This window comes from Coregonus lavaretus (genome assembly GCF_964263955.1).
Source record: "Coregonus lavaretus genome assembly, contig: HAP1_SCAFFOLD_4641, whole genome shotgun sequence".
In the NCBI taxonomy this organism is placed as follows: domain Eukaryota; kingdom Metazoa; phylum Chordata; class Actinopteri; order Salmoniformes; family Salmonidae; genus Coregonus; species Coregonus lavaretus.
This window is the reverse complement of record NW_028166239.1, coordinates 25,874-37,459: the sequence shown is the minus strand read 5'-3', so window position 1 is coordinate 37,459 and position 11,586 is coordinate 25,874. Positions and strand designations below refer to the sequence as shown.

The 11,586-nt window shown below is 41.0% G+C and overlaps 1 protein-coding gene across 1 annotated transcript; it reads right to left on the bottom strand.

Moving 5' to 3' along the window:
* Window positions 1–1,329: 1,329 nt before the first annotated feature.
* Window positions 1,330–5,687, bottom strand: LOC311114940 (C-type lectin domain family 17, member A-like). The gene is made up of 6 exons (XM_084190162.1): window positions 5,474–5,687; window positions 5,219–5,320; window positions 4,944–5,114; window positions 4,682–4,824; window positions 4,415–4,518; window positions 1,330–1,730 (listed from the first exon to the last, which is right to left on the bottom strand). Exons 1-6 carry the CDS (start codon window positions 5,613–5,615, stop codon window positions 1,574–1,576), a joined length of 819 nt encoding a protein of 272 aa, XP_084046288.1. The 5' UTR covers window positions 5,616–5,687; the 3' UTR covers window positions 1,330–1,573.
* Between the last annotated feature and the right edge of the window lie 5,899 nt (window positions 5,688–11,586).

Here is an 11,586-nt window from a genome sequence, read left to right as displayed (position 1 = left end):
TCATACCAGGAAGATATAGATCATAGAGGGGAAGTGGAGAACAAAGGCTAGCTGTTAACATATATTACATATCATATGTAACAGCCCCAAGATAATTCAGGGAGTTTCCAGAACTCCCCCTTCCTTTCACCTTTCTGCTGATTTGGACCCTCTGTTTACTCCCAAATATACATTTAACATGTTCAGGAGGTCCATGACTACAAACATGCGTCATTATAATGTCCATGTCATGGACGTTTAAGGACGGGTCAGACCAAGGCGCAGCGTGAAATGCGTACATGTTTATTTAACTGATAAACACACGACAAAACAACAAACCAAACGAAACGTGAAGTCCTAAGGCTACACACAAAACAAGCCTCGAACACGGAACAAGATCCCACAACATGACAGTGCCAATAGGCTGCTTAAGTATGGTCCCCAATCAGAGACAACGAGCGACAGCTGCCTCTGATTGGGAACCACACCGGCCAACATAGATCTACAACACCTAGATCACAAACATTGAAAAAACAACATAGAAAATCCACACCCTGACTCAACATATAAGAGTCCCCTGAGTCAGGGCGTGACAGTCCATACAATAGATTTAACACTACAACCTTCTCCAAGTGGATATTGAGGGTGGGTAGGCTTAACAAGTGAAGATCAGATGACAACAGTAACCGCCGGGGCTCTCCTCAACATTTACATTTACATTTGAGTCATTTAGCAGACGCTCTTATCCAGAGAAACCTACCGGAGCAATTAGGGTTAAGTGCCTTGCTCAAGGGCAGAGACAGATTTTTCACATAGTCGGCTCGGGAATTCGAACCAGCAACCTTTCGGTTACTGGCCCAACAATCTTAACCGCTAGGCTACCTGCCGCCCTCTCTCTTAATGAAACTGATTGATCGAGGAGATTTTGAGTGACAGCTGGTTGAACGACTGAAAAGATCCACTTAACTTCACTCTTTTGGGACCGATATAGAGGAACAACAGTCAAATATGAGAATTTGATATTGTGCTTATATGTAACTTGACTACAAAGACTGACTGTCAAAGATGATTAAGTAACATCCTTTGATACCCTTTGATATCTCTACTACACTCATTGACTGGTGATACAGTCAACTAATATACAGTGTATGTAATTGTGGCTTGGTACTGTTGAGAATGTTCGCACCAGACCTAAATTGAGCATGTAAATATCTGTAGGATATATTTGAATAAGAAATTATGTGTATGCACAAGGTCAAATGTACTAACTTCAAGTTGAACCTGATGACGAGTGAAACATAACTACTGTGACACAGGAAGTTACAAACAGAAATTAAGTAGGAATTGTATTAATACGATACCACAAACAAATAGAACGATAGGTGCGTTTGCATGCGTGTGTGTATGTGCATGCATGTATGCATGTGGGTGCATGTGTGTATGAGGGTGTGTGTGTGGGTTTGAGAAAAAGAGAGAGAGAGAGAGAGAGAGAGAGAGAGAGAGAGAGAGAGAGAGAGAGAGAGAGAGAGAATGAAGGAGGAAGTTGTGTGCACTGTAGGCTACTGTATTGTTACAGTATGTTGTCATGGTGATGTTAAACCACTTTCTCACAAATCCAGTTGAGTTTGCTGTCACATGACTTGTCATTCCAGGCCTCCAGAGGACGCTGATCTTCACGTATCTCAACACAGTCCTCCTCACCATATTCTGGATTGCCACCACCATTATCAGGCTGTGGTTTATGCCAGTACCTACAGGGTTAAAAACAGTCAGATATCATGGTTAATACCAGTACCTACAGGGTTAAAAACAGTCAGATATCATGGTTAATACCAGTACCTACAGGGTTAAAAACAGTCAGATATCATGGTTAATACCAGTACCTACAGGGTTAAAAACAGTCAGATATCATGGTTAATACCAGTACCTACAGGGTTAAAAACAGTCAGATATCATGGTTAAAACCAGTACCTACAGGGTTAAAAACAGTCAGATATCATGGTTAATACCAGTACCTACAGGGTTAAAAACAGTCAGATATCATGGTTAATACCAGTACCTACAGGGTTAAAAAACAGTCAGATATCATGGTTAATACCAGTACCTACAGGGTTAAAAACAGTCAGATATCATGGTTAAAACCAGTACCTACAGGGTTAAAAACAGTCAGATATCATGGTTAATACCAGTACCTACAGGGTTAAAACCAGTCAGATATCATGGTTAATACCAGTACCTACAGGGTTAACAACAGTCAGATATCATGGTTAATACCAGTACCTACAGGGTTAAAAACAGTCAGATATCATGGTTAATACCAGTACCTACAGGGTTAAAAAACAGTCAGATATCATGGTTAATACCAGTACCTACAGGGTTAAAAACAGTCAGATATCATGGTTAATACCAGTACCTACAGGGTTAACAACAGTCAGATATCATGGTTAATACCAGTACCTACAGGGTTAACAACAGTCAGATATCATGGTTAATACCAGTACCTACAGGGTTAATAGCAGTCAGATATCATGGTTAATACCAGTACCTACAGGGTTAAAAACAGTCAGATATCATGGTTAATACCAGTACCTACAGGGTTAAAAACAGTCAGATATCATGGTTAATACCAGTACCTACAGGGTTAACAACAGTCAGATATCATGGTTAATACCAGTACATACAGGGTTAAAAAACAGTCAGATATCATGGTTAATACCAGTACCTACAGGGTTAAAAACAGTCAGATATCATGGTTAATACCAGTACCTACAGGGTTAACAACAGTCAGATATCATGGTTAATACCAGTACCTACAGGGTTAAAAACAGTCAGATATCATGGTTAATACCAGTACCTACAGGGTTAAAAAACAGTCAGATATCATGGTTAATACCAGTACCTACAGGGTTAAAAACAGTCAGATATCATGGTTAATACCAGTACCTACAGGGTTAACAACAGTCAGATATCATGGTTAATACCAGTACCTACAGGGTTAACAACAGTCAGATATCATGGTTAATACCAGTACCTACAGGGTTAAAAAACAGTCAGATATCATGGTTAATACCAGTACCTACAGGGTTAAAAACAGTCAGATATCATGGTTAATACCAGTACCTACAGGGTTAACAACAGTCAGATATCATGGTTAATACCAGTACCTACAGGGTTAACAACAGTCAGATATCATGGTTAATACCAGTACCTACAGGGTTAATAGCAGTCAGATATCATGGTTAATACCAGTACCTACAGGGTTAAAAACAGTCAGATATCATGGTTAATACCAGTACCTACAGGGTTAACAACAGTCAGATATCATGGTTAATACCAGTACCTACAGGGTTAACAACAGTCAGATATCATGGTTAATACCAGTACCTACAGGGTTAATAGCAGTCAGATATCATGGTTAATACCAGTACCTACAGGGTTAAAAACAGTCAGATATCATGGTTAATACCAGTACCTACAGGGTTAAAAACAGTCAGATATCATGGTTAATACCAGTACCTACAGGGTTAACAACAGTCAGATATCATGGTTAATACCAGTACCTACAGGGTTAAAAAACAGTCAGATATCATGGTTAATACCAGTACCTACAGGGTTAAAAACAGTCAGATATCATGGTTAATACCAGTACCTACAGGGTTAACAACAGTCAGATATCATGGTTAATACCAGTACCTACAGGGTTAAAAACAGTCAGATATCATGGTTAATACCAGTACCTACAGGGTTAAAAAACAGTCAGATATCATGGTTAATACCAGTACCTACAGGGTTAAAAACAGTCAGATATCATGGTTAATACCAGTACCTACAGGGTTAACAACAGTCAGATATCATGGTTAATACCAGTACCTACAGGGTTAACAACAGTCAGATATCATGGTTAATACCAGTACCTACAGGGTTAATAGCAGTCAGATATCATGGTTAATACCAGTACCTACAGGGTTAAAAACAGTCAGATATCATGGTTAATACCAGTACCTACAGGGTTAAAAACAGTCAGATATCATGGTTAATACCAGTACCTACAGGGTTAAAAACCATCAGATATCATGGTTAATACCAGTACCTACAGGGTTAAAAACCATCAGATATCATAGTTAATACCAATACCTACAGGGTATTGGTGATATCTAACAGTCAGATATCACTGTTAGAATATCACAGTCCTAAATAATATACGCAAATGTTTCAGCTTAAATTCAACTTTGTTGACTGCTACCATCAATGACAGTAACCTGTATAGATAAAGGTTGAATGAACTGAAAATTGGAGCCTTGTTGTCAGAGTAGTTCATATTCTGTTGTCAGTGTTGGTCCACCAGTTGAGTATGGAGGACCTAGAGTATGAATAACAGAGAATCAGTCCTACTCCTTACACTGTGGTCAGTGTTATTAGAGCAGTAGTGTTTTACCTTGGGGTGGTCAGTGGGATGCCGTCCACCCATCTCCAGGTCCCCTCAGTAACAGAGTCAGTCAGACCAATCCAGACTCCATTGCTGAGGTTGAAGACAAACTCCTGTTGTTGAAAAATATAAATATATACCTATATGTTTGATCATATCTACCCCCTGCACACCCATCTCTCTCTCTCTCTCTCTCTCTCTCTCTCTCTCTCTCTCTCTCTCTCTCTCTCTCTCTCTCTCTCTCTCTCTCTCTCTCTCTCTCTCTCTCTCTCTCACCTGTTCCTTATCACTGTTTATGATCACCAGGTCTGCTCCTCTCTCCAGACAGTCCTCTCTGCTCTCCTTCCAGGTTTTAGTCTCAGTAGACAGGAAGTACCAACTGGATTCAAACTTCTGCCATCCTTCAGGACAAGTTGGTTCTACAAGATGAAAACACACATTTCCTTCAATTTATCACACTGGACACTTAATGAATGAATACAGACTCATGATCAGGTGTGTGGTATTCATTAAAATGTATTACTGTAGGTTTACTCACTGAGATTGGTAAGACTCCTGCTAAGAAAATCTCTCTCAGTCTGTAGCTGGTCTCTCTCTTCAGTCAGGTTGTTGTAACTGGTCTGTAGCTGGTCTCTCTCTCTGGTCAGAAAGCTGTAACTGGCCTGTAGCTGGTCTCTCTCTATTGAGTCGTGATGACCAATGACTCCATCTGCAAAAGGGAAAAGTTAATCAAACATGTAACTACCACACCATTGATGATTAAGTATGATTAAGTAGGCTACTTAAGTCTCATTGACAACATACTAAACTTACAGTAGACAGACAGGCCTATGATCCCAGCCAGTAGGAGAACACACAGCAGCCCCAGACACACTGCAGCAACTCCAGAGGGTCTCTTCCACCACTGAACATGAACTGAATCACAAATTATTAAAGTAAGAACTTTGGTAATATGTTTTACTGTATCATCCAGGATTGGGACAAACAAAGCTATAGTACTATAGGATAATCTCACCTGTAATGTGTGTGTTTGTGTGTGTGTGTGCGCGTGCGTGCGTGCAATCTTACCTGAAGCAACAACTCCATCTCTTGGACTGGGCTTGAAGGCTTTTACGTTGCCATATAATTGGCCATCAATGTCCGTGTTCTTCATTGCATCAGGCTCATAGTCTATGAATCCATTAGAGTTTTCATAGACTCCCTCTGACATCTTAACACACTTGTGGTCAAATACAGTAACTTCTTCTTCTAACCTCAACTCTAATATACGTCTGTACCCGTGTCTTCTCCCTGGACTGTTCGGTGTCTTTGTGACATTTGGTAGAGACTCTATTTTTTTAAAACTGTCAACCACAGTGAAGAGGAAACTGTCAAATCAACACAACACTGGCCACCACATGACCACATGACCACATGACTTGCACCAGCCTTAGTTTCTAATCTAAACATGGTTGTTTCCCATCCGTTTTAAACGATTCAAAATGTAATTGAAGCAGATAAAAATTGGACCCTCTGAATTTGCACATAGATCATATAACATTACTGAGGCTTTGACATCCCAGCCTTCACAAGGAGTTCACATCAATGGCCATATAGGGGCCTTATTTTTCTATGTATGCTGTCTCTGTGTGACATCAGTGTGAAGAGTTATTCAGAAGCGGTGGGGGAAATCTATATCTGGATCTTTATCAGAGGTTTAAAAGGGGAACTTTACGTGTGTGTGTGTGTGTGTGTGTGTGTGTGTGTGTGTGTGTGTGTGTGTGTAGGTGTGTGTGTGCATGTGTGCGTGTGTGCCTGCATGTGGCATGCAGTGTGTGTGTGTCCTCTCAGTACTGTTCTGCCCTCTGTCTGTGTCCAACTGCAGGTCACACTGTTATCAGCATCTAATCACATTCAGGCTGGTAGACCTTGTTAAATGACATTGTTGCTGTTTTATTAAAATGTCCCTTTGTTATTCTTTTAAGTATGAAAGCGATATATTTTAATAATTTAACATGAAAACATGTTTAACATGTTTAATAAAAAAAATAACATTTTACATTACATGTACATACTCTCCTCTAAAAACAATTATTAGTATTTATTTCATCTCCTGCTCTAGATGGAAGCACTTAACCATTCATCATGACCATCAACATGATAACTACTAGACATCATCACTAAACCATTCAGCATGACCATCAACATGATAACTACTAGACATCATCACTTAAAGTGATTTTTTTCATTTCACTTCACCAATTTGGACTATTTTGTGTATGTCCATTACATGAAATCCAAATAAAAATCCATTTAAATTACAGGTTGTAATGCAACAAAATACAAAAAACGCCAAGGGGGATGAATACTTTTGCAAGGCACTGTAGATGGCCTCATACATCTCAATATCGTACTGAGTTTTCTGTCTAACATGTCTATGTTAAGTCTCCCCAGGTTCTTGTGATATCGTTACCTCTGCCCTGTGTCTGTTCCTGTCCCTTACTGTAAGTGACACCGTTTTAACAGATGAGAAACTGTCAAATCAACACATCACTGGCCACCAAGTGACTCCCCCTACTTTAGCTTCTAATGGAAACATGTTTGTTTCCCACCGTGCACATCTGTTTTAAACATACACTATATATACAAAAGTATGTGGACACCCCTCAAATTTGTGGATTTGGCAATTTCAGCCATACCCATTACGGACAGGCGTATGAAATCGAGCGCACAGCCATGCAATCTCCATAGACAAACATTGGCAGAAGAATGGCCTTACTCAAGAGCTCAGTGACTTTTAACATGGCACCGTCATATGAATGCCATCTTTCCAACAGGTCAGTGACATTTCTGCCCTTCTAGAGCTGCCCCGCTCAACTGTAAGTGCTGTTATTGTGAAGTGGAAATGTCTAGGAGCAACAACAGCTCAGCCACGAAGTGGTAGGCCACGCAAGCTCGAAGAACGTGACCGCCGAGTGCAAGGTCAGCACAAGAACTGTTCGTCTGGAGCTTGATGAAATGCATAGTGCCAACTGTAAAGTTTGGTGGAGGAGGAATAAGGGGCTGTTTTTCATGGTTCAGGCTGGTGAAAGGAAATCTTAAGGCTACAGCATACAATGGCATTCTAAATTATTATGTGCTTCCAACATTGTGGCAACAGTTTGGGGAAGGCCCTTTCCTGTTTCAGCATGACAATAACCATGTCCACAAAGTGAGGTCCATACAGAAATTGTTTGTCGAGATTGGTGTGGAAGAACTTGACTGGCCTGCACAGAACCCTGACCTCAACCCCATCGAACACCTTTGGGATGAATTGGAACGCTGACTGCGACCCAGGCCTAATTGCCCAACATCAGTGCCCGACCTCACTAATGCTCTTGTGGATGAGTGGAAGCAAGTCCCCGCAGCAATGTTCCAACATCTAGTGGAAGCCTTCCCAGAAGAGTGGAGGCTGTTATAGCAGCAATGGGGGGACCAACTCCATATTAATGCCCATGATTTTGGAATGAGATGTTTGACGAGCAGGTCAAACATACTTTTGGTAATGTACTTATTGATTCAAGACATAATTGAAGTGATCATATATTTTAGCAGATAAAATATTGGACTAAGTGAATTCGCACACAGATCATATAGTGTTGCTGAGGCTTTGACACCCCAGATTTCAAACGGAGGTCACGTTATCGCTTGTGCTCTGTGGCCAGCCACCGATTTCACCAATGGCCTCACGCAATATAGGGGCCTTTTATCTATCTAAACTGTTACTCAGAAGTGTGTGTGGGAAATCTATGTTTGCATATTTCTCAGAGGTATGAAAGGGGAACTTTGTGTGTGTGTGTGTGTGTGTGCGAGCGCGTACAGTATATCTAAATACTCTCCTCTAAATCTGAACATTTTTTTTACTTTTTTTCTCTTCATTTTCTTCTTCGTCCTCTATGCAGGGTTTCCCAAACTCAGTCCTGGGGCCCCTCCTGGGTACACATCTATGCAGGGTTTCCCAAACTCAGTCCTGGGGCCCCTCCTGGGTGCAAATCTATGCAGGGTTTCTGTTATGTGAATTATTTAACAAACTATTTCAGTGTCTCTGTGCGTCTCCCAAAAGGTTGTAAGTCTTTTGGGATTTAAGTAACGGACAGAGTCCCGGTCTGCATAGTCAGAGATTTATTCATTGAGAATTCTGACATCACAATTTCAGAGTCTATCTTTTATACTCATACGTCATACAAACATCCTGCCCCCCCCCCCCCCCTTAGGTGGCCTGTATTTTTCCACTATACACATCTTGCAAGCACACACACACTTCGGTTCAGCTCATGTTTTCCTCTGCTCTCTTGACCATTAGGTCACACACTGTTCTTATCTTTTCCTACTCCTTGCTCGGCCAGGTGGCAAACTTCAGTTATCGCATCCTCACAATATCCTGCAATATCCTCAAAAAGCCTAACAGTTTCTCTCTTCCGTAAATTGGGAGGCCCCTTTATCTTGGTTTAGACAGTTCTCCTTTGTTGTCTGGTCTAACTCTTACTCACATTGCTAAATAGTAGCTCAATGTCATAGTCTTTACTGGTCCTACACTCACACATTCTAACACATTTCACACAGTTTCAGGGTGTAATAATTAGTCATTAATAATTAATCTATCAGTTTCCCAAACTCAGCCCTGGGGCCCCTCCTGGGTTCACATCTATGCAGAGTTTCCCAAACTCAGTCTGGGGCCCCTCCTGGGTTCACATCTATGCAGGCCATTTTAGAGATTTGAAACTAGACCCTTACCTTGCTGACAACAGAGAGACGCAGGAATGCGTTGTTGAAGTCTGCGGCTCCAGCGGCCTCCTGGTCAGGGAGAGGTCCATTCCTGACGGGGTACTGGCAGGTGTCATGAGGCTCACCGTACCGTTGGCCGAACCGCCCCCAGTCACCATGGAGATGCTGGCAGGGAAGGAGGAAGTGAAGCTGCGGTCGTTGGTGGCTCAGACGGTAAAGGTTCCTCAGGTTCCATTGGCCGTTTCCACGGTGAAGGGGACGGAAATGGTGGAAATCTATGTCTGCATCTTAATCAGAAGTTTTAAAGGGGAACATTAAATGATGTTTGTGTCTGTCCGTGTGTCTGTCCGTGCGTCTGTCCGTGTGTCTGTTCGTGCGTGTCTACATGCTTGTGTATGTCCACTCAGTGCTGGTCTGATCTCTATCAGTGACCAACTGCAGGTGAAACTGCTCCAAGTATTCAATCACATTCAATCAGGAAGCTGGTGGACCTGCTAGGACATTGTAGGACATTAAATCTCCCCTTTCCACAAAGTGGTCATGTTAGTTTGTAGGCCAAACCGTTTGGACCCTACAGACGTTTTTGTGAGAAGACCGATTTCTGGGATGTCTCATGGTCTGACCAACACCTCTTTAGCTCGGGTACCTTCCACTCCAGATGAGGAAGGGCGATATCGGCGGATGTGGTGGATTGAGACGCAGCCCATGCAAAACAGCTTAAATTGAACAGATTTAATTGGGGATTTTTTTATTGTATTCCTTAGATTAATATCTGTAGAAAGTAAGATAAATATATTTGAACTGGAAATGAGGAAATGCATCGCATGCAGAGTGTGCACAAAGTCAAATATACTCATGTAATGTTGATTTGTCAACTACTGGTATACAGAAAGTTACAATCTGAGGAAATAACTACTGGTATACAGGAAGCTACAATCTGAGGAAATAACAAGCAATTTTATGAATATGCTACTACAAACAAATAAAACAATATGTGTGAGTGTATGTCTGCATGTGTGTGTGAGTGTGTGTGTGTCGGCTTGAGAGAGAGCAAGAGAGAGAGACAGAGAGGGAGAGACAGAGATAGAGAGAAAGAGAGACAGAGAGAGAGACAGAGAGAGAGAAAGAAAGAAAGAGAGAGAGAGAGAGAGAGAGAGAGAGAGAGAGAGAGAGAGAGAGAGAGAGAGAGAGAGAGAGAGAGAGAGAGAGAGAGAGAGAGAGAGAGAGAGAGAGAGAGAGAGAGAGAGAATGAAGGAGGAAGTTGTGTGCAATGTAGGCTACGGTATGTTTTACAGTATGTTGTCATGGTGATGTTAAACCACTTTCTCACAAATCCAGTTGAGTCTCCTGTTACATGGCGAGTCATTCCAGGCCTTTAGAGGACGCTGATCATTGTTTATCTCAGCACAGTCCTCCCCAGTAGGACCTGGATTATTAGGTTGTTGGTCATACCAGTACCTACAGGGTTAAAAACAGTCAGATATCATGGTTAATACAAGTACCTACAGGGTTAAATACAGTCAGATATCATGGTTAATACCAGTACCTACAGGGTTAAATACAGTCAGATATCATGGTTAATACCAGTACCTACAGGGTTAAAAACAGTCAGATATCATGGTTAATACCAGTACCTACAGGGTTAACAACAGTCAGATATCATGGTTAATACCAGTACCTACAGGGTTAAAAACAGTCAGATATCATGGTTAATAACCAGTACCTACAGGGTTAAATACAGTCAGATATCATGGTTAATACCAGTACCTACAGGGTTAAATACAGTCAGATATAATGGTTAATACCAGTACCTACAGGGTTAAAAACAGTCAGATATCATGGTTAATACCAGTACCTACAGGGTTAACAACAGTCAGATATCATGGTTAATACCAGTACCTACAGGGTTAAAAACAGTCAGATATCATGGTTAATACCAGTACCTACAGGGTTAAAAACAGTCAGATATCATGGTTAATACCAGTACCTATAGGGTTAAAAACAGTCAGATATCATGGTTAATACCAGTACCTACAGGGTTAAAAACAGTCAGATATCATGGTTAATACCAGTACCTATAGGGTTAAATACAGTCAGATATCATGGTTAATACCACTACCTACAGGGTTAAAAACAGTCAGATATCATGGTTAATACCAGTACCTACAGGATTAAATACAGTCAGATATCATGGTTAATACCACTACCTACAGGGTTAAAAACAGTCAGATATCATGGTTAATACCAGTACCTACAGGATTAAAAACAGTCAGATATCATGGTTAATACCAGTACCTACAGGGTTAAAAACAGTCAGATATAACAGTGAGGTTAACATCACAATCGTAAAAAATATACAGAAACGTTTCAGTTCAAATTCAATTTTGTTGACTTCTGCCATTAATGTCAATAACCTGTATAAATAAAGTTTGAATGAA